This window comes from Leptosomus discolor, chromosome 4 (genome assembly GCF_034619465.1).
Source record: "Leptosomus discolor isolate bLepDis1 chromosome 4, bLepDis1.hap2, whole genome shotgun sequence".
Taxonomy (NCBI): Eukaryota; Metazoa; Chordata; class Aves; order Leptosomiformes; family Leptosomidae; genus Leptosomus; species Leptosomus discolor.
In genome coordinates this window covers 71500400-71528394 of record NC_141394.1, presented here as the reverse complement: position 1 = coordinate 71528394, position 27995 = coordinate 71500400, and the positions used below count along the sequence as shown (strand labels likewise).

Genomic DNA, 27995 nt, shown 5'->3' with positions numbered 1-27995 from the left:
TCATGACCTCTTATAACACTGATCAGGAGCTAGATTTATTCTCCTAACATTCAGCTCCGTTGCAAAGGTTCTTGCCTTTTGATAGAAGAAGAGAGACATTTCCCGATCCACAAGGAAATTATGGTAGATTATTGCAAGTCTTGTGTAAATCTTCAGTTGAGCTTTTTTATTGCCCAGGTCCATGGCAGCAGCAAGTGCCAAATGATAATAGCCTGCTGCATCAAAAGGATCCTGAAATAGAGCACAAAGATAGTATCCTCTGTAGTAGAACCGATGTAAGAGGACATCCAAACTCAGTTTATTAGGTATCAAACAAGAATAACATAGATTCTGAACTTCAGTAGGTTTTCCCACTTTATTACTTACATTCTACATGCATAAAAACAGAATGTAGTAAAACCTGATGTTATGAAACATTACTCAATGTAATGATTTTCTGCAGCAGTTTTTAGTACTTCTTACCTTAAGGTCATAGAATATAATGTCTCCTAAGATCAAGTACACCTTGACATAATACAGTGTTTCCTCCTCAAACTCCAGAGGAGAGGAACAGAGCGACAAGGCCTTTAAATAAAAGTGTTCAGCTAGTTCACAGTGACCCAAATGATGATGGATGGCAGCCAGACGATGGTAAGCTATTCGTTCATTTAGCCGATTTCCTAATGAGATAATGTATGGTCAGGATAAAGCCAAAGAGACAAAGTAGTCAAATTGTCTAAAATCAGAATACATCTATGCTATCTTTATGTTTTATTTCTATATGGTATTTGCTGAGCTTTTATTGAATAAAACAAATTTTGCTCAAGAGACACATATCCAAAACCTGCCCTTTAAGAAAAATCCTACAGAATTCCTGAATTTCCCACTGTAGGATTTGACAAGGCCTGGGATGTTAAGATTATTATGAAAGTAAGGAAAGAAAGATAGATAATGGTATTAAAGACTCCCTTGCCCCTCCCAGTACATGCTTTACATCAAAAGTTATGACAAAAAGATTATTTTCAGACTGATGAAGATGACCTGTCTGTGCTTGTATGGAGGAGTGAGAGGCTTCTTAATCAGTTGAACAGCTCTCAAACTTGAAGAAGAGTCATTTTTAACACTGGCCCTATTGGTTTTGATTACTTTATCCTAGGTCAGTTCACCAGCAAGGCTATGAGCAAATCTGAAGGTGCGAGACACTCAAAAGCCCCTTGGGACAGTATTATCCATCAGTATTACATCTTAGCTGTTCAAAGCACAGTCAGTTTGGACTTGGAATCCCAGGTTTAATTGTCCTCTACCAAAGGTTTTCCATATGAACTTGAGTTAGAAGGGGCAGCAATAAAGTTTTTCACTCTTGAATGGAGGCAAAAATAGCAATGATAGTATTGTTATGAAATCCTGGCAAGAAATCTGACTGAATCCAAAGGAGTTCTGCTGTATTTTGGGGAAATCTATCATATTCAGCTATAATTCAAATTGGTCTTACCTAAATTTACACTGAGCATGAGAGATGCTCTGGCATATTCCAGACTTTCCTCATAAGCCTTCAGATTCACCAGCAACTCCACCAGTTTATTGCATAATCTGAGTTCGGTACTTTTGTTGCCAGTCTGAACAGCGAGTGGAAGAGCCCTGTCCTGAAACACATAGCAACAGCTTAGCTACAGCTGAACCCCAAGATGTGCACTGACAGGCTTCCATTTACATCACACCAAGCAACTTCTGGTTTCATGTTATAGACAAAGAGTGAAATATCCTACACCCAGAAGAGGCGTTGAAACAGGCGATATCTTAACACCATGACAAAATACTCAGCTGCAACAGGTTATAAACTGTTTGCTGAGAGGATCAATTTTTGGTTCAGCATTTGTAGAAGACTATGGTGGGAGGGTACGTAGCTATTGATGCACACAAACCCTATAGAAAGTCACTGCTTTCTCCTTTTCCCAAGTACCATTGAAAAATATGTCTCCAGCAGCTTCAAACAATTCCATTCCTAAATTTGGATCTCCTGTGTGAAGAGCAGCATCCTGAGCAACCTGAAAAGGAAACCAGGAACAGGGAGAGAAAAAAAAAAATCTTGGTTACTTCTTGGTAAAAAAAATTATTAGCAGTTGAAAAAAGATCTTGTTAAGGCTTCTCTTCTCATTCCAAGACAGGAAAGGCCGTATTTGATGAGACCATGCTCTGTCTTTTTTAGTAGCCTGTTTTTGAGCAGGCCAGTGGCAGCTGCTGAAAAAAGAACATAAGAACCTGGGCACATATAGTGTTATTGTCTCCCTTTTTCTGGCAATACTATCCTGCTACATTTGTCAGTACACGGCACTCTAAAAACAATAGTGTATTTGATAGCTGCCACATATTAAATTTGAATTAGATCAAACTTACCATAGAAAAAAATTCTCGTTGCAAGTTGGATATTGCTAACAGTGCAGATTTAAATGCCTGTGAAGTAAATTCTGTAAATAAATGCAGCTCCATTATGCTGTTCTAAAATAGATATGTGCTGTGTTAGCAAAAGATTTCGTGAGAGGCAGCGTGCATCCTCCCTAAAGCAAGAATACCAGGATACTCAGTTATTGATAGGATAAGTAGTAATGAGAAAGGGGACTTTTACATGAAGCAAGATTAAGAATCTTCCTTTGGCTTTGTGATCTTTACTTTTCAAATTGCATTGAATTACTACATGTCCAGCTGCCTACGTACGCACAAAGGCAATGATCTTATTCCATCTATTTTGGCTTCAGGCACCTAAGGACTTTATTGCACCACATTATGGAAGTTGTGTTTTACATGAAAGTTAAGATGTGATGACTTGCACAAATTACTGGCACAGTGGTCAACATTTTAGTGGGCAGATTCTTGCTTTGAAACTTTCCTTGTGGAGAGGCACTGACTCTGCTTTAAATGACGGGTTCCATAGATGCACAATATGGAGTATAGACATATGTTCCTGGCCCACTCCTCCCCTTGGAGGAAATAAAGCAGATTGAGAAAGTAGTCCCACATGCTGATTTGGCTTTCGTACCACCAGGTGATTGACTTGGGGGCTATCAGCTAAAATCATTTAGTAAAAGAAATATAGCGCAGTCCCTTCTTGTCAACATATTTATTCATTTTTCCTCCTTAAGTATTCAAAAATGTAACTTAACTGAGAGAAAAATTCATTAAAGTGGCCCCACATACTGGGTCTCAGTACGTTTTAAACACGAGCTTGCTTCCTATGTTTTCATGCTTTGTAGATTTTTTTTTTCAAAACATCTTAATAAGTGTCTGATTATTTTATTTAGAGATCATATTTTGATACCATTCATACACCAGACAAGACTCAGATCTTTCTATATCAGGTTCTATATATATCCCACACTATAGGGCAGCACTCTCCCTTACAAGGGAAGACAAGTATTATTAACTCTTTTACAAAAGCAGGAAACTGATTGCCCAAATACCTCAGTGAATGGCTAGGAGCCATATAAATGACCGTCAGATCAGGGCTGCAGTGCAGCTCTGAGAAAGACTCCCAGTCATCCAGTTTGAGCAGCCACAAGGGCTAGATCCCCATTTCAGTCTGTGTTAGCACAGCAGAAGCAGCTGCAGCAGGTCCCAGTTGGTTGCAGGGGGTCCTAGATGTGCAATCCATATGCCTCTGGTCTCGCTGTTGCAAAGGCAGCAAGCAGCTCCAGCTGGCTCTGTGCCGTGCTATGCATGGCCACAGAAGGAAAGCTTTTGATGCTTTGGAAATGCATCCTGAAGAAGCTACTCTTTGTTTTCCTGAGGATCTGGCCCACAAGCCAGCATGCTAAGATGATTATTACCTGTTATCCACCAACATGTAGCATGCATATGTGGTTTGATTGCTATGGTGCTGTAGAGCTGGTAGACGATGAAGAAATACATGGAATTTACAACAGAGCAGGCACTAAGAAAGGTCACTGCCCAAAATCTTTCCATAGTCAAGCAACAGATTAAAACAGAACTCCAATGGAAAATGATGAGACTTTCAGCTGTTAAGCATTACATAAATGGGTTACTATATGTTCAGAACATCAGCAAAATCCCTGGGATCCTTATATTGAATTACTTACTTTCTTGCCATGCCACCTGCACCTCGTTGACAACATGTGCATGCCTCTAAGTGTTGACAACATACCTGAATATAAAGATCCACAAGCTCATTCTGCCTCAGAATATAATATATCTTTCCTGCCCGTAGCCAAGCATATGCCTCTTTCTCTTTTTTCTGGAGATCTATAAATATCCCAAGGCTTCTTTTGGTGTATTCCAGAGCTGACCTGTAAGCCCTGAAGCAGGGAAAACTGTTAATCACCAAGCAGTTCTTCAGAATTGCAAATGGATTTCTTCATAGTGAGAAAAGTTTTGTTAAAGACAATCTGTTTCTCATATTGAATGCACAATTATAATCTCAACTATATTACACCAAGTCACAAGGAAACTCAGTCTTTTTCATCTTCCTTTTTTATTCAATGTATGTTTGTTGTTAGATTGTTATCACATTATATTCATAGAACCACAGAATGCTTTGGGTTGGATGGGAACTTTAAAGGCCATCTAGTCCAACTCCCCTGCTGTGAGCAGAGACATCTTTAGCTACATCAGGTTGCTCGGCTCTGTCCAACCTGACCTTGAATGTTTCCAGGGATGGGGCTTTTACCACCTCTGGGCAACATGTTCCAGTGTTTCACCACCCTAATTGTAAAAAAAAAAAAAAAAAATCTTCCTTATATAGTCTAAATCTGCCCTTTTTTAGTTTAAAACCATTACTCCTTGTCCTGCCACAACAGGCCATGCTAAAAATATTGCCCCCATCTTTCTTATAGGCCCCCTTTAAGTACTGGAAGTCTGCAGTAAGGTCTCCCTGGAGCCTTCTCTTCTCCAGGCTGAACAACCCCAACTCTCTCAGCCTGTGCTCTCTGTTCATTTTTTTTGGCCCTCCTCTGGACGTTCTCCAACAGGTCCATGTTTGTCTTGTGCTGAAGACTCCAGAGCTGGACAGTTTGGGATAGCTTAGTTTAGATGCGTCCTTCCCCTACCTCAGGCTAGTGACAGGTGGGAAAAAAAAATATTTCCTCATCTTTAATACTTCTATCATTTATGGCTTTTTCCTAGAAACTTCAAAAAGGAATTGCATCTATAAATATTTTTTTCTAAAATCACCTGGGCAACTGACTTAAGCACGATTCAGACTAATTGGCAATTGTAGAACTTGGAGTGGGGAAGAGAGTGGCACACGACACGACCAGTTCTAGAAGAATGAAGAGCAGATGATTTGGCATTGCAATTTTCTTTAAGGGCACTGTGCTCTCACAAGAGTAGTCATACTGTTCATTGGAAAGGCTATATTGATTGAGTTTACAGTGCTTTGTATCAGACATAGAAACCCCAGACTTACTACATCTTGTGTTAGACCCCCATCACCTTGACCTGATGCATTTTCCTCCAAGGACAAGAGACAAACATATTAAAATATAACATGGACTGTGCAGTTACAGCAAATTCTTACACAGTGCATCTTTAGAACAGCCTACTTGGACCTCCAGAGAGATCCAAAACAACCCTAAAAGCAATATGCTTCCTCATATTTCACACTATCAAGATTTCAGTTCCATCTCAAAGTATCTCATCTGAGGGAAAGAAAAAAAACTAATGTTTTTACCACTTTAATTCTTACAGACATTGAAGAGACCTGTCACTCTTTTTATACTCATAAGGGGAAGTAAAGAACCACTGAACAAGCCTGACATTTCAGAATTTTCTTTGCTACGAAGCTGCTAACATGAGGAAATGCAAGGTAGTTGAAGCAGTCCAAATCAACCCAATTACTGAATGCTACTTCCAGCCTTCCTTTAGAGGTTTTGCTTTTACAAGAAGCAGAAGCATATACCAGTCCATAATCCAGCACAGCACCTGGAACAAGTCAGGCTGTGTCCATTGCCATTGCCACAGTAATTTACAGTGGAGGTGGTGACACTGAGGACACGACTATTTGTTACTTCCACATACTGCATGCACACAAAGCCGCAGCTTCTCCAGCTAGTGAAATCCTTCTGCAAATTCCAGGTAGCTTGAAATCTTAACCAACTCATTTATCTTCAGCCTCTTCAAAGGATGTTCACCAACTATACCATTAAAAAGTATTGAACAAAGCAAAATAAATTAGGTGACATACTAGGGAAGTTAGATGCTTGGACTGCAGCCACTTAAAGCTAAAAATAAGCATCTACTGTCTTTCCACAACTGAGGATATTTTTTCCGGCATGCTTGAAAATATCTGAATCTAAAGTGACTCCCTGAAGCGATATACAGTAAGAAAAAAAAATAAAATCTAAGCTGCTTTAAAACACACTTTAAAAATTGTTGAGAAATCTGTGTGTTTCCCAGCACCTGTTAGCTACTATAAATTGACTTGTGCAGTCTGTTTTTTTCAATAAAACAAAGTGAAATACTCGTGTTCTGAAAATAAGAGTTGTATACAAATTGCTGGAGACTGACACTATGCAGTTTTGCACATAGGCTTTGTGCTTATGTAAGTTTTGAAAAAAAGCATTTCCTCAAAGAGAAACACTTATGTAGAGACAATTTGATGTCTGGCCTATTTGTAAAATGTAAATTTTCTAATGGAAAAATTGTCCTGTAAAAAAAAAAGTCTATCATTGCAAAGAAGTCACGTGCCAGCAACAATCCTAGAGCTATAGCAGTCATCAAGAGTTGCATAGCATATACTTTTTAAACATATTTACATAGATTTTAAAAATAATTTGGGTCTTCAAGTGGTGCTAATCCCTGCTGAATATCTTGTTTCCCTTGAGAGATGGTAGTTACTTAAAAAAAACTAGAAGTCTCCACTAGCACTGGACCCTTCAATTCTGTTGTCAATTTGTGTTAACAAAGAAGAGAGAAAAAACCCAGTCAAATTCACCTGTTGCAAAAATTGAGAACCTTCAGCATGACAGAAAAATTACAATCAGAATAAAAGCAAAATCATTTGGCATGTCTTACCTTTCTGTTCCTAAAGACAAATAGAGCTGACTAATGGTTTCCAAAATTTGTCCCTCCAGAATTTTGTTGGACATCTTTCTAGCTAAAGATAGTTGATATTCATTGTAGATGACACACTGAGCCTCATTGGGAACAACTGTACTGTAGAACTGACACAGCAGTTTAATTGCTTGTAGTTGACCTAGGAGAATAGATTGGAAATACTAACATGAATCTCCACTTTAAAATGAAAGTTAAATTAGTTTTGAAATAATTCATTCTTACTGTTTCACAAGTCACAGCACAGTCAATGAATAACAATATGAAAGTCATAACAAAAAGATTCCACTGACAATTTCTTCACCCTCAAAGTTGACAAAGGCAAGAGGTTACTTCAAACTTGATCTCCAAAATAAAAGTCACTTTACATGTACAAGCTGTCTTAATCGTGGCAGCAAGAATAAATAAATAAATAAAGTACAGGTCTTTTAAAATACAACTATCTTATGCAAAAGTAGCTGGGATTACTGATTGTTTTCATAACTTTGAACTCAAGTCTGGTGCTGTTTGTATTACCAATGATATCATAACTATTGTAAATATTATTGAACATAGACATCTCTAGACTTTTTACCTTTTTTTTTCTTAACATTTAATTTTCTCTGTCATTTCTGATAAACCTAAGTACCACCAGAAGAGCAATAAAAGAAATATATTTATTTCCCCACTATTATGGGACAGAGCAAAGATTTCAATCACTTCAATAGTGTCACATAATGACATAAAGTGTTGTTTAAGGAAAAACTATAACACACCTATACAACAAACATTACCAAACAGAGTACATTTCATAACTGAGAGAAAAAAATAAATATATATATATACACACTTACTTTCCAGATGACTTGTTTCCATTGCAACTAAAAAAGCCCATTCATAATAAAACCTTCCTTTTTCTCTTTGAGTTCCACCAACATAGTAACATCCCAGCTGAAGGAGAACTTGGATGAAATCTTGGCCACAGTCCATACTTGGAAGTTTGGAGAATAGTTTCACTGCCCTGACATAATAACGTTCTGCCAGCTTGCTGGCTGTTGCATGCAGGCAGAGTGCCCCAAAATTAGCCAGGGCTATAGCTTGGTTATGGGTCATATCAGCCTCTTCTGAAAGTCGCAATGCTTTGTAGTAGCTCTCAGCAGCTTCTTTTGTATTGTTTGTTCTTTTCAAAGCAATAGCAAGCATGTTGTAAGCAATGCCTAGTTGTTGAGGATTGCTCCACAAAGAGTCTATAACAGCTTTTAAAATGGCTAAAGCCATGTCATATTGCCTGTAAAGAATGTATAACCAAGCAAGTGAAACCAAATAGTTAATAGTTTCCTCTGGCTTAGCAGAAACATCAGAGTCTAGTGCTTTCATCATGTAAACAATGGCTTTTCCATACCACTTGTGGTGGCTGTACAGTTTTGCTAAGCTAAGATAAATAGTGCTGCATAGTCCTTGCTGCTCATTAGTAAACACAGAGGAAAGTGCTTGTATGAGGTAAGGTGCAGTTTGGGATGGGAGTGTTTGTCTCAGTTTCCTCAGACCGTAGAGCTTGGGAGCATTTTTGATGACTAAATCAATCCTTTTCAAGGAATCCATTGAAGTATTTGAGCTCTGGGAAGAGGCAACCTTTATGCAACTTAATACAATGTGCGGCAAGCACTTTTCATTGTAGGACTCTGCTAGTTTGAAATAACAGTTGTTTGATAAGTTGTTTTGTAAACCCAAGTCGTTAAGCAACAGTTGAAACCTTTCCAAGAATGGTAGTGCCTCTTCATGCTGCTTGTGTGTGCTGTAATGTTTTGCTAGTAGAAAGCATGCCCTTGCCTCTGCATGTTTGTTCTGGCTCAAAATCGTCCTCTTCAGAGCGTACTTTAGAAGATCTGACTCCAGGTCAGCACTGCAAATGTAGTTGGGAATTCCCATGAGAAGAGATGTAGCCTTGTCAAAAACACGAGCACATTTTTCTTTGTTCTTCTGTGTCAGGTAGATGACTGTTAGATTTGTGTAAAGAGCAATGACAAAGTACAAATCACTAAACCCTCCAGCTACTGCTCCCAATGCTTCCTCAAAATACACCCGAGCTTGGGAAAACTTCAGCTTTTTAACACTGAGCCGGCCTAAGAGAAAGCACAGCCTTGCTAGTGCCCAGGACATACCTGCTTTCTTTGCTGCTTCCCTTGCTAATCTAAAAAAGCTAACCAGTTGTTCTTCTTCTGAAAACCCATAAAACATGCTATTGATAAATGGATAAGAGAAATCATACAGGTTTTTGAAGTTTCTGTCATACTCGTTCCTATTTAAGAAGAGTATCAATGACTCAAAGACATCAGATGCTTCAACGTTATCTTGACATATGTGGAAGCAAGGTCCCTCAGGTAGAGGAAAGATTTCTGTGTTTGGAGAGCTAACAGACTCCTTTCCTTCAGTAGCTGGCTCTTCTGCCTGGGTGGCCTCCAAGTTCTTGAAGTTCTTCAGGAATTCTTCTATCTTGCCATTCTTGCTAGTGGGTCCTGTGCTAGAACGTGAACATGGAATTTCTGAAATCCAAAAATAAATTACAGATCACAACTTCATGTGTGCATGCACACAAAGATCTTTGCTAGACCAACAAAAACATTTATCAGTAGAAGATGCTGTTAGCAAAACATTGTGTAAACATACTGGTATGTCTAGGAGACAAGCCAAAGATGGGGAAAGAGAGAAATCAAGAAGCATCAGGGAGGAACTAGTGTGGGAGACTGGAGGAGTGGGGATAAATGGGACTTGCCACATGCAAGCAGGTTGCTGATCAGTATGCTTGTCTAGCCAGGCCCTGTGCCTGATCCAACACTAATCCAACTGAAGTCCAGTGTTAATTCAAAACTGCTTTGTGTCTGAGCGTATAGTCAAAAAATATACACTGAGTGCGTATTCTCTATTCTCTCTGCGTGTATATGAGCAAGAGAGATCTGCCAATGAATTACAATTCAGACTAGTTGGTAAGCAGAGGAAGATCAGATTCTGGAAAGACCCAGGGTCTGAGCTAGAGGCTGGTTAAAGGGCCCAAGATCAGGGTGTGGGTGGACTTGAAGTCTAAGGGAACTGTGAATTTGAGCTTGCATGCGAGTTGAGTAAGGGTATGCCTGTCCTGATAGACAACTAAGGCAGGTTAGCCAGGGAGAGTGCATAAGACTGAGCTACTTGAGTTGTAGTCTCGCATGGGTGCTGTAAGGGTACCTGCAAAGGTCCTTTTCTCCTGTCCACATCACATCTGTGTGGCCAGGCATGCCTGTGTAAGATTTCTTCATTCAAATACCAACCCTGATTCTCTTCTGGCACAGATTAACTTTCTCAAAATTACCAAGTTTGTGGTGATTGATATGGTCATTGATCTAAAGTCTCCTAGTGCTGACACTATTGAATATCTTACATATATAAAAAAGGCAGACATGCCATAATTTCTTTAGTCCTCCCACTGTTATTTGGCCAAGGAAGGCAGAGACTAGGGATGTAGTTTGCAGGCAGAGCCAGTGTAAAGCTTACAGCTGCATATCAACAGGGGCTTATTGAAGTTGCAGATTTAGAGCTCAGTTTCCTTAGAATCTCATTTCTGAAACTGTTCAGCAGAATCATAAATGTAAAAAGTGGTATTTAGAAAAATGTAGTACAATACAAGTAATGATTGTGACAGCTTAGCAGCTAAATGCCAAAGGGAAATAGTTTTGCATCCTCATCAAAATATCTCCTTTAGGAAATATATTTAGGGGATGATGTATTGTAGCAAACAGAAAATCTGCTGGAATTCAAAGTCAGCACTTGCCAGGTGCCTCTTAAACAGTATTTTTCCCCTGTTAAACAATGTGGGGGGTCAGGGGGTGGAGCATGTGTGTCACAGCAGTAAAAATAAGTCATACAGTTTGCGATTGAATAACAAGGTCCAAGAAAGACATCTGATATCAGTGAAAACCCACAGCGTCTTACCGCAAAACTAATGAGAAGTGGTTACAGTGAAATCTAGGAAAGCAAACAGTGAGAGAAGAAAGAATGTAAAGAGACATTAGAAGGAGAAAAGCTGGCAAAGATAGCAAAAATAGCAGAAGTCACATTAATTTTATGTAAAAGTCGTACACATATGAAGTATTACCACGTTCATGAGCTTTCTGAAATTCTGTTTCTTCTAACTGGTCTGTAAGAAAGGAAAAAAAAAAAAAATCATGTTAGTTATGGTATCCTAGTTCTTTTTCAGTTTTAAGTGTCCTAAAATATGGCTGTTTTTTTAGTTCTGAAGTTTTTATGTCAGTAGAACTGGATGTGTCCTGGAAATTCAGAAGAGAAGACATTTCTACTTCTGACCCAAAGCTAACGGATACTAGGGACCTACCCTCCTGCTGATACAGTTCACCACTTTCTACATGGTTATCTTAATGCACCTACCACTGCTCAGTAAGGTGGGAAGACATTTGCATATCACAGTTAGAATTAGAGCCAACCTGTTCTGCACAAGGGATGCATCACTGTTGCATTAAAAAACAAGTGGGCAGCTTAGACACAATCATTCCCCACAACTCACCCCTAAAATAAGGTAACTAAAAGCCCTTAATATTACTGAAATAAATTTTAGCATCACTCCTGGGGTGGGTGGGTGAACAATTATTTAGGGTAGTTTGTGTAGATAAGTGTCAGACTTTTGTGGCCAATCCAACAGCATGCAGATGAAAAATCCCTGTATCTATCTTTTCTTTTATGAGACTTATCTTTAAAATCTGTAGACATTGCTACCGTAAGATCTGGTTTTAAATGTTTAACATAGCACAACTGCAGAACATTTAAAAGTTACTATTTTGTGTAGAAGATATTTCTCAAGCTATTTCAGGATTATATTCACTGTCTTTCATACACTGAGATGTAATGAGTGGTACTGAGATGCAATATATGAAGGATGTATCTAAAAGAGGAGGATGACAGAACTAAGTCTATTTAAGCTGATAGCAAGCTATTTTACTAGCCTTTAAGACTGACATCTCACTGACTGTTGACTTCTGGAGCTCCTTTCATTAAATGCTTTGTTGACTTTGGTGGATGAATGCCACAGGTGTTTACAAGTCTTAACTTTATGCTCTGAATATCTCATTGTGGAATTGCTCATAATGAAATACTTTGCTTTAGATTGATGTAGATAGAAAGAATTGAAAACCCCTTTACTCAGATCACACAACAAAACATTAAGTGAGAATTGAAAACGCTTGCTCTGGGTAAGTGAATTTACGTTGATCAATTGTGCAGTTTAAGAGAAAAAAGTGGTAAAGTTGGTACTATTAGCTGGGGAAGATGGAAAAAGAAATTGGCACTTATAAAGATTAGAGACGAGATGAGATGTGGTGAAAAAAGTACAACAGGCAAAAATAGCAGCATGTCCATTAAGCCCATGAAATTGTTTTAGTGCCTACTAAAGGTCTAAGCTTTTCTTCTCAGGCTTTTTCATTTGAGTGAGGAAGGTGAGTTGTGGAGTCATCTTGCACACCAACGCGAGTTGCATTGTGCAACTCAGGTCTGACATGCCTTAGTTGTTGTTCACACACGTGCTGATTTGAAGAACTAAACCAATGCACCTGAGTCAAACCTACAAACACGGGCTCCTTTCAAATTGGAGTCTATGGGCCTGTCTCAATAGGATGGCACTAGTGGAGATAAAATTTTGTTAGAAACTTGAGAAGCATATGCATCGCCACAGAAGATCCTGTGGTGGGATAAGAAATTGCTGCTCCTGTTCAGTTCAGCAAGACAACTGAACTTACACTAAGTCTGTAAAGGTGAAACCCAAATTATCACAATTAGTTTGTGTAAAGCATGAACATTTAGAGAAATAGCAGCTGTATCAGAGATGATTTAGCTAAAAGTGTAATTTTTTTCATTGTATGAATAGAGTTTCCTGTTTTTCTATACCTTTGAAAGTTAAATCAAGCACGAAGAGGTATGTTTGCATTAGCTGCCAATAATTATTATGCCACCTTTCCTAAGATGAATGAAAAGCCAGCGATATTTGGGTGAACATAGTGCCTTTTATAATGCAGCACTCTGACATTTGAAAGCTTGAAGATCTGTTTTAAAAAACTCTGCTGTTTAATTCCCTCAAAAAAAAAAAAAAAGGACAAAATAAAGGTTTGTAAATGCTCTGCTGGGAAAAGTCTTGCATCAGCAGAAAAGTAGCAAAGATGATATAAAGGTTTTTTACATGTCATATCTATGAACAGACTGAATACCAAGATATTTCAAAGTAGGTGTAAAGGCTGGAATCTCATTGAAATGAAAAAAAAAAATCAGTTATAACAGGGATCTAGGAACTTCACATGTATCTGGTGCAGTAAAAAGGAGTAAAACTCATACTTACCTATTCTGTACACAGAGCAAACATCTGTGATAGACATTTGTTTCAACAAATGTATCACTTCTTCCAAGTTTTTTTCTTTTGAAAGGAAAGATAGCTCTTCTGCTTCAAGGAAATCCATGACTTTTGGTCTAACAAAGAAAGGAGCAACTTTGAAAGTGTCTGAAAGCAGATTTGCCTTGAGCAGCTTACTACATCAGTCAAGTTGGAGACTGTTACAGAAACGAATACAATCTTTACATTATAGGTCCTGTTGTGTTCCAAATTAGTACCAGTCGTATCTATAAGCATATGTACAAACTGATAGTAGCTATGCTTGCAGCTAACAGTTTCTGCTGTATCAAAGGAAGTTTTATGTCTACCTGTGTCATGGTATAGCATTTTATAAGAGAATTTATTAAAAGCACAGTTCTAAAGACAATATGGTATTGATTTTCTAATATAAGCTTAAAGTTACACATCAAATGGACCTGCAAACGTTTAAGAACTCCTTGTTTCAGCATGCAAACAATCCAGACATTAGTAAGAGCAGCCTATTTGCATGGTGCCAACGCATGCCAATATGCACACTTTTACAGGTTCCTGTCTGCATTACAAGCAATTATTTGTAGGAGGAGCACCATTTGAAGCAAGTTAAGACCTGTAATTAGGGTACTAGCAAAAACAGAACTTGGATTCTTTAACACAGATCTTGAGACGAGCAAAAAAGGGAATCTTCTGCAAGACCTCATGATCCAAAGAAAAGAGACTGAAACAGATGTAACAGCTACAGCAACCCCTTTTCCCAGTAAGGAGTCAAGTACAGGCTGATGATGTTTTTCTAACTTTTAAGCAGACTTCATATTCCAATTTCTTTGCACTTGTTTTGACCGATACACACTATGATAATTCTTACTAAAAACACCCCAACAAACCCAACCAACACCAAAACACAAAACCAGAGTTTAACATTCAGTATTTTAAAGCTCAAGAGACTAAGTCTCATTTTGTTTATGAGTTAAATATATATCACTTACTTATTTCTAGATAAATCCAGTTTAACATGACTTGTCTTTACAAAACCTATTTGGCCAGTAAACATGTGTCTTCCAAGAAACCATTCCATGCATTCAATAAAGTAGCCAAGAATCTCAATTTTGTCCCCTTCCTGGAAACTCATCTCTTCCAACATGACACTTTCATAATTCATCACAGCTAGACACGATCCCATTGCTGTGTAATAAGGAGATAAGTAATATTTGCAGATAAAGTAGTGTAACAATATGAATGCACTTAATAGAATAGCAACTCAGCAGGAGAACATATTTAGCAAAATACATTCCTGGAACTCATGAGTTGCACATCCAATGTGGCAAGATTTAAGTCATCCAAACCTAAGCAGTTTGGTTTGAGCAATTAGAATTGTAAATGACAGCATAAAAATCCACATTTTCCAGGCATTAGAAAGCAAAGTCTAAACTGTCTTAAAAATTCTAGCAAATTCCATCATGAAGCAACAAAAAGAAATGTTTTAAGTCCCTACTTTCCATCTTATAAAGGGCTCTGAACTTGGGCCAGAGTAAAAACATTTGAACTAACTAATAAAATCACTATTGGATAAATATGCAGTTATATACCAGTCAATATAGTATTAAAACTGACACGTATGCTAGAAAACAAGCTATATTTACTCTCTGATGTCAGACCATCTGTATATTTCTCCGATAGCATTAGGTAAAGCAATACATGTGTAAAAGATCTACAATAATTACATTGGTGCATTTCCTTATTTTAAGTTTGTCATCAAATCTACAGAGGCATCCTCAACTTAACTACTCTTTACTACTTTGTGCATCTACTTAATACAGTATTTACCAGGAAAAATGAGAGAGACAAGCCTTCGGCAGAGATTTATGCTCTCTCTAATTTTACTGCAATCTAACTTTGGAAGCTGTTTTCTCATCCTAATTCAATGGAAAAAAGTTATTGGACCCTTCAGAGTCTGTCCTAAAAAAGCATGGAATAAGTTCAGGGGTTTTTTAATGAGGATTTTTAAATGGAGTTTCTTACCAACTTCCCTCATGGATTTAGATTCAGTTTTGTATGTAAAATCAATAGGATTAGAATACCCTTTAAGAAACCACCTGAAAGTAAAAAAGAAATCTAAATTAGTGTATAAAATACTTCATTAAAATGTTGTGACAATAACTGATATTTTAAATACATTTGAAAACAGATGCTGTCCCCCACAGTTATCTTTAAATTTCAGCACTGGTCATACACTTCAGACACAGCTATGTTTTGAGTAGCATTAGTAGTAAACTAAGCGTTACTTCAGTCAAACAAACCTAACTGAGAAAGTCATGCTACTTCTCCCTGCCCAAGATCAATAGGAAAATTCCAGCTTTTCAACTAAGAGCACCAAGAACCAGTGATTTTCTCATGATTCCTGAAGAGGATCCATTGGTAAGTCCATTGACTTAATTTTGGCTTTATAGCTATTATGAGTTTTGACATGAACTTGAAACAAACAGCATTAAGGAGATGGAGGGATCCTGTCAATAGTGTTGAGTAAAACTAGCCTGTTATCATCCACATTTCCAAGCATCCCACCTGTTTCTATCCATATTTCCAAGCATCCTGAGAAAATAAAATATTCACTTTATGATATTCTAGAAATGTTGATAGATTTTATTTCAGACTCAGGGGAAAAAAAAGCAATATCTAACTCACAAGATGGTAAACCATCTTTAAATGCTGCTCTGCGGGTGTCCGGATTAATTTCAGTTGTTGGTATGAAAGAAAATGGAGCATTTGTACTCAGTGTTAGTGGAACACAGATGTTCCATAACAAGCTACCATTTAGAGACACGTATGTCTAAGCAGACAAGCATACATATGAAATAGGTGCATGTGAAATAGGTAGTCAGGTACCTACTGATGAAAAGGGATCAGTGGCTCCAGAGAAGTATTAGACAGCACAGTCATGTCACCATCCGCAGATCCACCTGTTACATCTTCAGTAAAAGCCCCAGTCTCAAAATAAGTGTTTATTTCATTGTCTGTAGCCATTATCTTTCTTACCAGATTGTCAGAACATAAAACAAAAAATGGCTCTAAAAATAAAGTGGTGAAACAGATGTCATTTTATGTAAAGTTTTAGTGTCATACAAGCTTTAAAACTGGCTTCAAGAGCATCACTAATGTTCAATTAGAAATTGAAAAGCTGAGATTTCACAAGAATTTTCTTTCTGATTGTCAGATATTCATACTTTCCTGTCTAGTTTCCTCTTTCAGTAAAAAAAATAAAAATTAAAAATGCAGTGCTGAGGTGTTCAATGAAGCATAGAACCTTCTTCTGCTGCAGCACTTTGCATGTTCCTATTGCAGTAGTCAACTCTAGGTGGTCCTGCTTTGGCAGGGGGCTTGGACTAGATGATCTTTCAAGGTCCCTTCCAACCCCTGACATTCTATGATTCTCCGATCCATCTAGCCCTTCATTCTGTCTCTGAGAGTGGCAGCAGGTGATGCTATTTAGGAGAAGCACATGAGCCTGGCAACTATCTGTAATCCCTCTCCTGTACATCTCCAGGATCTGCAATAATATTAAGCAAGTTGAAATGTACATCTGTTCCTAATCCTTTTGGTATCCATTTATGGACCAGTTACACATGAATTTCTCTAATCCCCTGTGATCCTACCCAATCTGTGTGATCTGAACCCAATCTGTGTTTGTTGCTTTCTCTTCTCTTTCTGGTGCATTTGGAGTGAATAGATTTAAATTTAAACTTCATTAAGTATTTGAATAGGTCTTAATATTTGATTTTGGGATTTTAAAGAAAGGTCCTTCTCTAAATTTAGCCTTAGGATGTACAGTCTTCCTTACCTTCCTGTACTAGCAGGCTTCTGTATATCAAATCTAATGATTTTTCATTTATACAGACTTCGATGCCTGTTTCTTCCTCCTCTTGAGAAGAGAGCCAGAAAGATTGATCTAGGAATAAATTCTCCATACAATGATTTATAAAACCTAGGAAAAAAAAATCCAATTTATTTTCTTTACAGTATTATACAAGAAAATAATCTTTCAGAAAGTCAGAGACTGGGTTAGGCATTCAGATAACTCCATTATTGCTTAACCCACAATGTATAACTAATTTTACTACATAGCATCAACAAAATTACATCCATCAAGTCACATGCATGACAACTACTTTTACCGATTAGCTCTCATAAACCACACCTAATAGTCACACATCTCTGTGCCTAATCCTGCTGAAAAAGCAGACCATGTCCTCCCCTCACAAGGGTTCCCCATAGTTTAGCTATATTTGAAAGGTTTGGAGTCTGAAAGAGGTAATTGCTGGCAAGCTTTGAGCAACCAGTGCTTAGCGCCACTTGATGAGAGTTGACTGGAAATAATCTCAAAAAATAATCTCTTTATAAATTTCTGTTGCCCGATTCAGCTGTGCCAACTATGCAGATACTGTGCCTGGGAATCAGATTCCTGGAATTTCTTTGGGACAGAGATGATGCTGCATACCAGAGTCATGTAAATCAGAAGAAGGTAGTGCTTGATCTTGGGAACTGGGACTCATTACATTAGGACTTCGGACCTTTAAAGCTATACAATAGTTACAGTGAGATCTGGATTGGTATACCATAATCAGCATGGTATAGATAGCAGATTGTTACATAACTGGCCAACATCAATACGTTAGCAAGTCATTTGTGCAAAAGAGTTATGATGAAGGGGAGAGGTGGGCAGATCAGTGATTAAGATGACTGAATAAGAGCTGGTAGTGTGCCTAGGTGACTAGCATCCTGGCTTGTATCACAAATAGTGTGGCCAGCAGGGCTAGGGAAGCGATCATGCCCCTGTACTCAGCACTGGTGAGGCTGCACCTCGAATCCTGTGTGCAGTTTTGGGCCCCTCACTGCAAGCAGGACATTGAGGTGCTGTAGCGTGTCCAGAGAAGGCAATGAAGCTGGTGACGGGTCTGGAGAATGGGTCTTATGAGCAGCAGCTGAGGGAACTGGGATCGTTTAGCCTGAAGAAAAGAAGGCTGAGGGAAGAACTTATTGCCCTCTATTAACTACCTGATAGGAGGTTGTAGCAGGGTGGGTGTCAATCTCTTTACCCAAGTCAAAAGCAGTAGGATGAGAGGGAATGGCCTCAAGTTGCACCAGGGGAGGTGGTTTAGATTGGATGTTTTGAAAAATTTCTTCACTGAAAGGGTGATCAAGCACTGGAACAGGCTGCTCAGGGAAGTGGTTGAGTCACCATCCCTGGAGGTATTTAAAAGATGGATGTGGTGCTTAGGAATGTGGTTTAGCAGTGAACTTGGTAGTGTTAGGTTAATGGTTGGACTTGACGATGCTAAAGGTCTTTTCCAACCTAAACAATTCTATGATTTTAAAGGTGCTACTCTGCTATTTGGAAGATGCTGAATCAATTCCCTGTTAGCCACAACCTTGACAAAGAAGCAGCTTCATCATCTTGTGTTTTCTCTGCAAGATTGGTTTGAAACTGTGTTTTTTCTAGTTCTCTGAGGAGTATTTTAAAATACAAAATAACAAGTAAATAGAAAACATGAGATTAAAAATAAAATTCATTATTTTAAATTGGTCTGATGGAAATGGGCAAATTCAATAATAATACACATAAGCTCTCCATACACAGAAGAAAAAAAATGATCAGGTGCACAAAATGGAGACAATGATCTGATTCAAACGCTGTTCTTCAGAAAAGATCTGTGAAGTTATAAGATATTAAAAATGGAACTAAAATCAACAGTGTTATATTGTTACAAAAGGGATGCTCAGATTTAGACACAAAACTGAAGCATGCAAAGCATAAGGTGCAATATTTGTTTTACTTGATAGTTCCTCTGAAGCCTTACCAAGTCTGTCCAATTTTCTCACTACTATTCAGGAAAGATGTGGACCTAGAAGAGTCCAGTGGGAAGCATGATCAGAGGTCTAGAAAATAGACTCTGTGAAGAAGGATTATAGGAATTAGGGTTGATTTTCCTACTGAAAACAGCACTGAGTAGAAATGCAGATTAGAAGTCTCCAAATAGGTATTAGCATGGTGCAAAGAAAGAGTAACATCAACGTGGCTACAGTGAAGAGAAAAAGCTGTAAAAGCATTTAAGTTGCAGCACAGCTTAGACTTTAGGACAAAACCACCTGGATTGGAATAGACTGCTTAGAAAGAAGATTCTGAAGTATCTAACTTAGACAAGACATCTGCCAGGAATAATGGCTGTTATCTGCTTTGGAACAAAGATGGGTTCTCCTGGAGGCTGGAGGGTCTTTCCAGCCCTACCACTAGTATCTGGTTCAGGAATATTACTTAATGCTATTAGGACTTAATACAAAGAATCTCAAAATCCTGTTCAACAAGTTCCTACTGAATCAGAAATTGTGTGCAAAGGAATAAAATAAAGCATATTGAACTGTTGTATGGTGAAACAGCTTTACCTAGTGAGCGGTAGGTTAGAAACTTCCATATTTCTTCAAAAGTTTTAAATGTCACCACTATTAGATCTTGATCACTATGAATAGACAGCAGTCTGGCAGAGAGCTCCTAAAAAAAAAAATCAAAACCAGTATTTTAATTACAGTTGTACTGGGCTCAAGCATACTTTCTCACTAGGTAACACTTATGCTAAAATGCTATGTATTAAGAAGGTTAAAAAAAAATCATCCAGGATTTTACCTATATGAGATATCTGTTCTTTAACACATAGAACATACAGTAAGACAAGTTTTAATCCAACTTTTTCTTACCAATTGTACCGAGAGTTTCAATGAGGTTTATTTACAGAGGAATTAAGACCTCAGGACTGACCACACTGAGTAAGACTAAAGGCCTGTCTGGTTCAGACACGTCTATGTACAGTGGCCAGTGTGCTCTATTTAGAGTGTGAAAGCCAGGCAAGCATCTATTGGTAATTTCCAAGAATACCCTCCTAGCACAGAGCAATTTACAGCTTGGGAACTGCCTTTGCCAGACATGTGGGCATTAATATTAAATAGTGGAAAGGGTTTCTTTTTGTTGGTTTGGGTTTTTTGACTTAAAATTTCTCTAGATCACTTGAACCACTGTACATTTTTAGGATCCACAACATCCTGCTGTAGGTTAGCCTCAGAGCTCTGTACGCATATGAAAATGCACCTCCTTTGATGCATCTTTGAACCCGATACCTGGTAGCTGCAGTCTTGTTCCAGAGGACACATTGAATAGTCATTCCCTAGTTCAGTCTTTCCATGGGTAAGACAGTTAAATATACTGGAGTTTTGGGGATTTTTTTTCTAAAGATGCAGTGAGATCCTTTTCATTTGTGCTAGTTCATGTTGCTAGGGTAGCCTTAAATTGTGCATTTAGCAAAGATGAGCAATGATCATTGTAAATAATAATGATGGATTTCATAAGGAAATTCAGAAATTCTGAAAGGGAGTACTATATAAACTTTCAAATAAGTGAAAGAATTATACATTTTAATGGATTCTAGCTAAAGAGCAGTAATATGCAGCCTGGTTGCACTTCAGTTAGTAGCTTAAAACCAGGGCTCTCCAATGGTGTTGGCTGCTGTCTTTCAGGGAAATACAGTGGCAATTTACAAGACAAGTATCTGAATCAGTATCTCAGATGCAAAGCTAACAGGTATAATGCTACTGTATCATTTCCCAGTACTGTACTCTTGCTCACATCACATTGCAATTGAACTGCATCTTCAAATGATTTAAGGTCTCACCAAGAAACTGATTCTAACTTTGGGGAAAAAAAAAGAATAAGTCCCTCAAACATTTTCTGTAATCTGAGCAAGATGGAGCTGATCCACTGTTTTTATTATGTCATGATTTTAAAAGATCTCTGAATTAATTCTGTTTAACTTCCATATTTTCAAATCCCACAACATGAACAGATTAAAATAGTAATTCCTTTTTGAAAACAAGCCTCTTCAACAGGCATGCCTCACCACTGCTTTGATCTTCTGCATGCCCCTTTCTACATTAGATTAAATATTAACAAGAGCCTGAAATCTATTAATAAATTGCCAAGACATGCTAAAATATCTCAGCCTCAAGGGCTTTATGCACTGCTGAATATCAAAACAAGATTCTAAGGAAACTTATCATTATAAATCTTGCTTCCTTCAAAGTCCTTTTCCCTGTCTATTTCTAATAAGGACACAAGTCCAGTCTATTTGTATGTTTTTTTCCTTCTCCTCCTGATACCATTCTCTGTAAACAAAAGCCAGAGCAGTACAGACTGTTTTCACAGCTACAAAATCAGCAGGCTGGTGAGGAAGCGTTCACAACACATGAAAAGAAGACAGTGTAGAAATGCATGCATCCAAGATAGTCAAAGCCATCACTAAGATTTCAGTGTTCGGCTTGCTAGTGAAGGAGGTTGGAACTCAACTCGTGGCTCAGACAAAAAAGGGACACCAAAGGTCAAATGGTATCATCCTGCTTTTTCATCAAGAGGGAGGAAGAGACCTGAAATTGTATTTGTAGCAAACTTCATTGGTTGTAGAGGACAGGTTTCCTATATAAGAACAAATTAAAGACAGTAATAAAAATTGGCCACCTCTCTTGAGTGCTATTTAAAACTATGGCCATCTAGCCCTAGGAAGTCCAATATTTATGCTACTCTCCTTCAGACTTCCTCTTTGACTTAGCAGTGGGCTTCCTGGGTAACTTGCATGCCAAATGACTCCAAGTGACTGGAAACTGAAGCGAAGAGTCAATATGAGGGGAAATAAAAAAGATCAGAAAAACCATAATTCCCTTTGATGTAAATCAAAGCAGAACATTTTTAAAATAAAACCACTCAATCTGTTATTTAGCTGGGTTTATTTATTTTACATCAATTCGGTGTTTCACTCTTTTTCAATGGTTCAGTATTTTTCATGTCTCTAGATGGTTCTGGGCCATGGGAAACTGGTCACTCAAATTCAAGCATACAGCATGTAGGCGGAAATGGGACCCAAATATCTCATGGACTATTTCAGTAGCACAGGATGTATTCTCTGATTAAATAAAACAATTCCCAAGCAAATGACTTACACTGAAAACTGCCATCACCTCCCTGCTGTCGTTTTCTAGAAGACGGAGCTGCCCTCTGAGCTGCCTTTGGAGTCTGGGATCGGGACATCCGCTCTTCCGTCTTACCATCATCAACTTCAAGGAGATATCTGCAGAAGGATATCCATTTACAGTGCTAGAATTTTTGTGAGTCAGCTTTGGAGAACCAGAAAATTCCTCAAAAATCATAGAACCCACATTAAGAACTAGTTTGTCAGCTTCAGAGACAGGCACACAGAAAATCGACATACTGCATGTTTCCTTTTCATTATCCAGTAGAGACAGTAGCCCAGCATGAAACACAAGATTTTCAGTTGCATAGTAAAGGCTACAGCTATAAAAACGAGAGTGATGTGAAATTTTGGGAAAGAACTAACACACTTGGGGATGGAGAAGAGGAAAAAAGCAAGGTAATTTGTCAAGTTAGACAGCTCTATGGCCATTGAGAACATGACCAGATTTCCAAATATCCCATGCATATTTTAAAAATTGAGACAAACTTAGCAGAATCACAAAAGACCCCACACAACAAAAACCATAGACAGTTCAGCATGTTACAATAACTATGCTAACCTTGAATTCATGGTTATCTGACATGTCACCCCCACTACTTCAGAAGGCTTCTATAAATTGAATATTGAAAGAGCTGTTTCACAGCTGAGCTGGTTGACCAGTACGAACCAAGAAAAATTGTCCAGCTAAAAGCTCACCGAAATGATTTCACTAGCACATCTGAAAGAAGCTGGATACCTGTTCTCAGATCTTGACATCTGTTTACGAGAAGCTTTTACTACAGCTAAGGATACAGTTTCAGCTAGCTTCTCTCAGATAAAGAGGATTTTTGATAAAGCTGCTTTCACTCTGCATGTTTGTTATATTAACTCAGTAACAGTAAATCATAGTGATAATTTTTCAGATACCCAGATGGACACATAAGACAATAATACACATTCAGGAAGAATTCCAGTTGCAAGTGTGTAAATAGGTCACATTTCCAGCAACAAATGGGATTGCTGCACATCCTAAAATATTCCACCTTCTTGGAGTTTCGCCTTTTAGTCAGGTAAAATAGATATTTTGTACATTCTAGTCTAATATGCTGCTGCTGAATCTGTTTTGAGAGGGCTTCCTACATATGTCTTCAGGAGGTTTACAATGACTTGCACCTAAATTACTCATTACTTCAAGGTCAAGAAGGGTGGCTCAGAAATATAAAGCAGTGTTACTGAATTACAAGACCTCTCTAAGCTGTGATCCTATAGTCAGTTGTTAGTACAAAGAATACAAACTAAAGTCTGTGAATGTTACTTAGATCACTGTTCGGTAACAGTATTGTTGACCTTTTCATTTTACCTGAAGCCATAAAAAGACAGTGGCATAAGAGAAGACTATTACTTAAAAATTTAAATTTTTGTTTCACATAATCAACTCTACTCAAAGTTAAATTGTGTTTCTAGTTACATATTTAAGTCTTATGTGAAGTGAATATTACTGAAATAATAGTTACATTGAATTAAAACAACTGAAATACGTCGGCTTCTGCCAAAAGAACTATTAATAATGCTTTATGGAAATGAAACACGGTCCAAAACACTATTGCACCTCTGGTAATCTTTCTGTCTGATCCATGGGCTCAGTTAAGAGCCACCCAAATTCTGTACAGAGTGAGACAAACAGGTACATAAGCACAAATAATTTAACTACAAATAACCATATGCCTGGGGAAGACTGTCTACCACTGATTGCGATTTGTCATATCAAGCCAGAAAGCAGAGCGCGTCCCAGTGCGGTTTTTCAATGGTTATATTCCACAAGCAAGAAGAGGAAAGTGTGACTAGACCCTCAATTCACAGAGCAGGCCATGAGCCCTCCAGAAGGGAAGCTCACTGTACCTACTTGCTGAAGAACTGCACTGAATTGCAGCTTCACTGAAAATACAGCATTAAAAAAAGAAATAAAAAATTGAGACTTGGAAAGGCCATAAACTTAAAAATAAGACATTTGAAGAATTGAAACCCATACATAAAATAAGCAATGAACTTTTTATTTGCCTTTTTTTTCCCCTTAGCCATTACAACATAGTTCATAAATTGTTTCCAGCTTTTATAGCAGTTGTTCTCTCTCTTTATGAGAAATTCTTAACAAATCTTATGTCGAAGTTGGACACTTCACAGCTGCCATGAAGTATGTTATAAAGTTTACAGGAGTGATGACTGCAAATATTGTTGACATAGTCATCTCAATTAAAAATGTAAGCAATGAAAAAAGCATTATATATATATATAGGATATGATGGAAGAAAATGCCTTACCAGTTGGAAAATTCTCTGCTTGCCTGGGAAGGGTCCTTGAACTGACATCTGTGCATTTTTCACTTTGAGAACACTCTATTATGATAAATGAAAGGATTGGTTAAGTGCATTTTCCAAGTTCATATAAATCAAACTGAAAAACCTCCCGTAAACAAAACACCCACACTTTCAAAGCATTTGATGCACTGGATAATTACTAAAAGAAAATAACTGTATTTTTTCCCCTTCTGCTTCTTAATTCCCAAAACCCACAAGAAGTACCTGCAGATCATTTCTCTCCTACTGGGGAGGAAGTTAAATCTTGATTTCATTATTTTGATGTGAATTGGTGGAAAGATAGCCTCTCGGGAAACTGAAGTCCCATTTGGGAGGGAACAAGGGTCAGACTTCATTTTCTCTTCCCTTGCATCTATATTAAAAAGCAGCCTCCACCAAAACTTCAGTGATATAATTGGCAATGAGTGCCTTGCACCGATTAATACATGGAGAGAAATAATCCTTCTCTCTATTTGTTACAAGCTTATTACTTGAGAGGGAGTAAATGTAAAAACAAGTGATTTGAAGTTTTAGAAAAATAACAAAAAATAAGTGTGTTTCATGTTAATAGTAATCTGCTTTTTTCTTTTTTGGCCCGTATTTCTTCCAATCCTTTTGGAAATGATACATTTTCATGCTAAAGAAACACCCACTCCAGCTAATTCAATTTTCTCAAGATTCATGTGGCAAAAATCAGTGAAGACAAGGCTTGATATTTCTAAGAATAAAAATGGGAGAAATAGATCTTTGATTTTTAGAGGAAAACTTCTGAGGCAATTTTCATTACCCTAAGACATTTTCCTCAGCAGCTCTGCTTTAAAGAAAAAACTTGTAATACAGTATGACATGGTAATTTAAATCTCTGCATCTTCCCTCGAGTGCATCTATTGATGTTAGATGAATAAAGTCATGCAAGTAAATAAGGATACATAAACACAGAATTTTCCTTCTTCAGGGAAAAAGGCAGTAAGCAGTAAACCCCATCATCTTTAAGGCCAATCATTAGCATAGACTAAGAAATTGCAGTTCCCAGGCACTTTTGGGTTTTGTTGCTTGTTTGATGGGGGTGTTGAGTTTTTTGTTTGATTTTTTTTTTTTTTTTTTAATCTGGACTCAATGTTATTTGTTTTTAAGTAGAAATATGATAGTAAGGTCACTGCAGTGTAGGCTGACAGTATTTAAGGAACATTATAAATTTAAGTTCCCCACAGCTTCTGGGATCATACTTGGTTATAGTTGTGCTTTTTCTTGTTTTAGTCAGAAGTACAAACAGAGCAATTGTAAAAACTTTGACAACATTTATCAGTTGTTTTGATCATCATTTAACAGTTGATGAGGACAGTTAGATAGCATATGGTTTTGGTATGTGAACTGTTATTTCAATATTACCAGATACAGACTTTCTTTAAAAGTTATTTGTCAAGACATTAATAGCCAGCGGGTAATATTTTTATTTAAAAACTAAACCTAATTCCTATAACTTTTAGGAGAAAACAAAAAACTACGAGCAAGCATTCTATTACTCATGAGATTTTAATGAAAAATAATAGTTTGCTATTAAATTTGAGCAAAAGTGTAAGAGTTACTACAAATACATTTTGAACATTGAGACTGTTTAAAGTGCTATAATTAGACTCAAAGACTTAACATGAACTCCATGCCCCATTCCTAATTAATGGAATGTCTTGCGTAATTCTTGGCAAGCTAAAGAAACTTTATACTACCCTGGGATGCTTGTACCCAGTATTCTTTGATGTCAGCAGAGTTGCAGTTGTGAACAGAAAGACACTCTCTAAGCCATAGGACATAACTTGAAATGAAACATCGCTTGACATGTTTTCACATTCAGAAAGCTCTCAGGCCCAGTATAAAGTAAGAGCCTGGCCACTGGTTTTGAGACACAACCACCTATGCCACTCCACCCTTCCACCCAAAAAGGGTTTCCAACTTGCGTGTTTTTACTGAATCAAGTATGTTTTCATTTGCAGAAAAATAAAGACAGCTTTACATCTTTTGATGAAAAACAGAAATCTAAGAATTTTATTGAAACAGAAACATGCAGCCTAACTCATCTTTGCTTCTGAATCTTAGAGATTATAGCAGAAAGTGCTAGACAAACCCCCCTTATATTTTAGTATTCTAGCTCTTGGGTTCTGATAATTTTCATCTCAGTTTATCTTAATTAATAGATAATCCAGTTGTCTGCCCGAAGTGAATTTCAGTATAGATTGTTTAATAGTCCAACCTACATGGCATTGCCATGGAGGAAATATAGCTGGCTGTTTTGCTGCGTTTATCAGTTATACATGTATTTCAAAAAAAGCTCAGCTGAAAAACACATGACTGTTCTCTGCCTGTGCACAGCAAGCAATGTTTAAAGAACACAATAATTTAAATGCAAAGAGAAGTCAAGAGCAGAGTGACCAGGGTATATTTATTGAGGTCTTACCCATTTGTTCTTGCAACATGTCCATCCTGACTCCATCCCTGACAGTGCTGAGGGCAGCATTGGACTCTGCAGGTTTCCAGTCAGACCCACACCTTCCCTGCTCCATTTCTTTCCTCTCCAAGTTCCTGTCTTGCTTTTCGTTTAGACCAGGGATGATGGCATCAGCACTGAGCACAGATGCGCTGCCTGCTGCTGCCAAACTCTCCATAATCTGCAGTTCCTCACAGTGATGCAATTAGCATTATTAATAATCTGAGGGAGAAAAAAAATCAGTAATATGTTTTTAATAAATGTCAGAATACATGCACATGTTCAATACATGTCCCTTTCCCATAGGAGTAATTTTTAATTGTAATATACATTAAAGTATTTACTTTTGACTTCTTTCAGAGGAATTGCTGTGTAACACTGAAATTCAACCTAGAAAAAGCTCCTGCAATCAGGTGGCATCGCTGCTTTAGCAACAAAACTATAGATTTGCCTAATAGTAGCAATCCAAGGCTTGAAGTGAAATGTACTTGTGCCCACTGCTAATTATTCATTCTTGGCCAGCTTTAGTGCAGAGCCTCCAAGGGATAGCATCATGCACATTAACAGAGGCAATGCAGGGGAAAAACATCATTTTCTAAAGACGGCTAGAACAGAACAGGTACTGCATGCTTAATTCAAACAAGCAGGAAGTTTTTTATTAATTCAGTTAAAGAATTAATCTTCTGCAGGAGCCCATGGTG

General features: G+C 37.7%; 1 protein-coding gene across 1 annotated transcript; it reads right to left on the bottom strand.

Moving 5' to 3' along the window:
* SH3TC1 (SH3 domain and tetratricopeptide repeats 1) lies at positions 1-27472 on the bottom strand. Its single transcript, XM_009958040.2, has 17 exons — positions 27265-27472; positions 24780-24854; positions 22451-22578; positions 19856-19961; positions 17256-17399; positions 16308-16485; positions 15440-15513; positions 14407-14602; positions 13394-13521; positions 11150-11191; positions 7875-9563; positions 7003-7183; positions 4136-4286; positions 1902-2024; positions 1472-1622; positions 463-659; positions 1-231 (listed from the first exon to the last, which is right to left on the bottom strand). The coding sequence occupies exons 1-17, from the start codon at positions 27470-27472 to the stop codon at positions 1-3; spliced, it is 4002 nt and encodes a 1333-aa protein (XP_009956342.2).
* Positions 27473-27995: the final 523 nt, after the last annotated feature.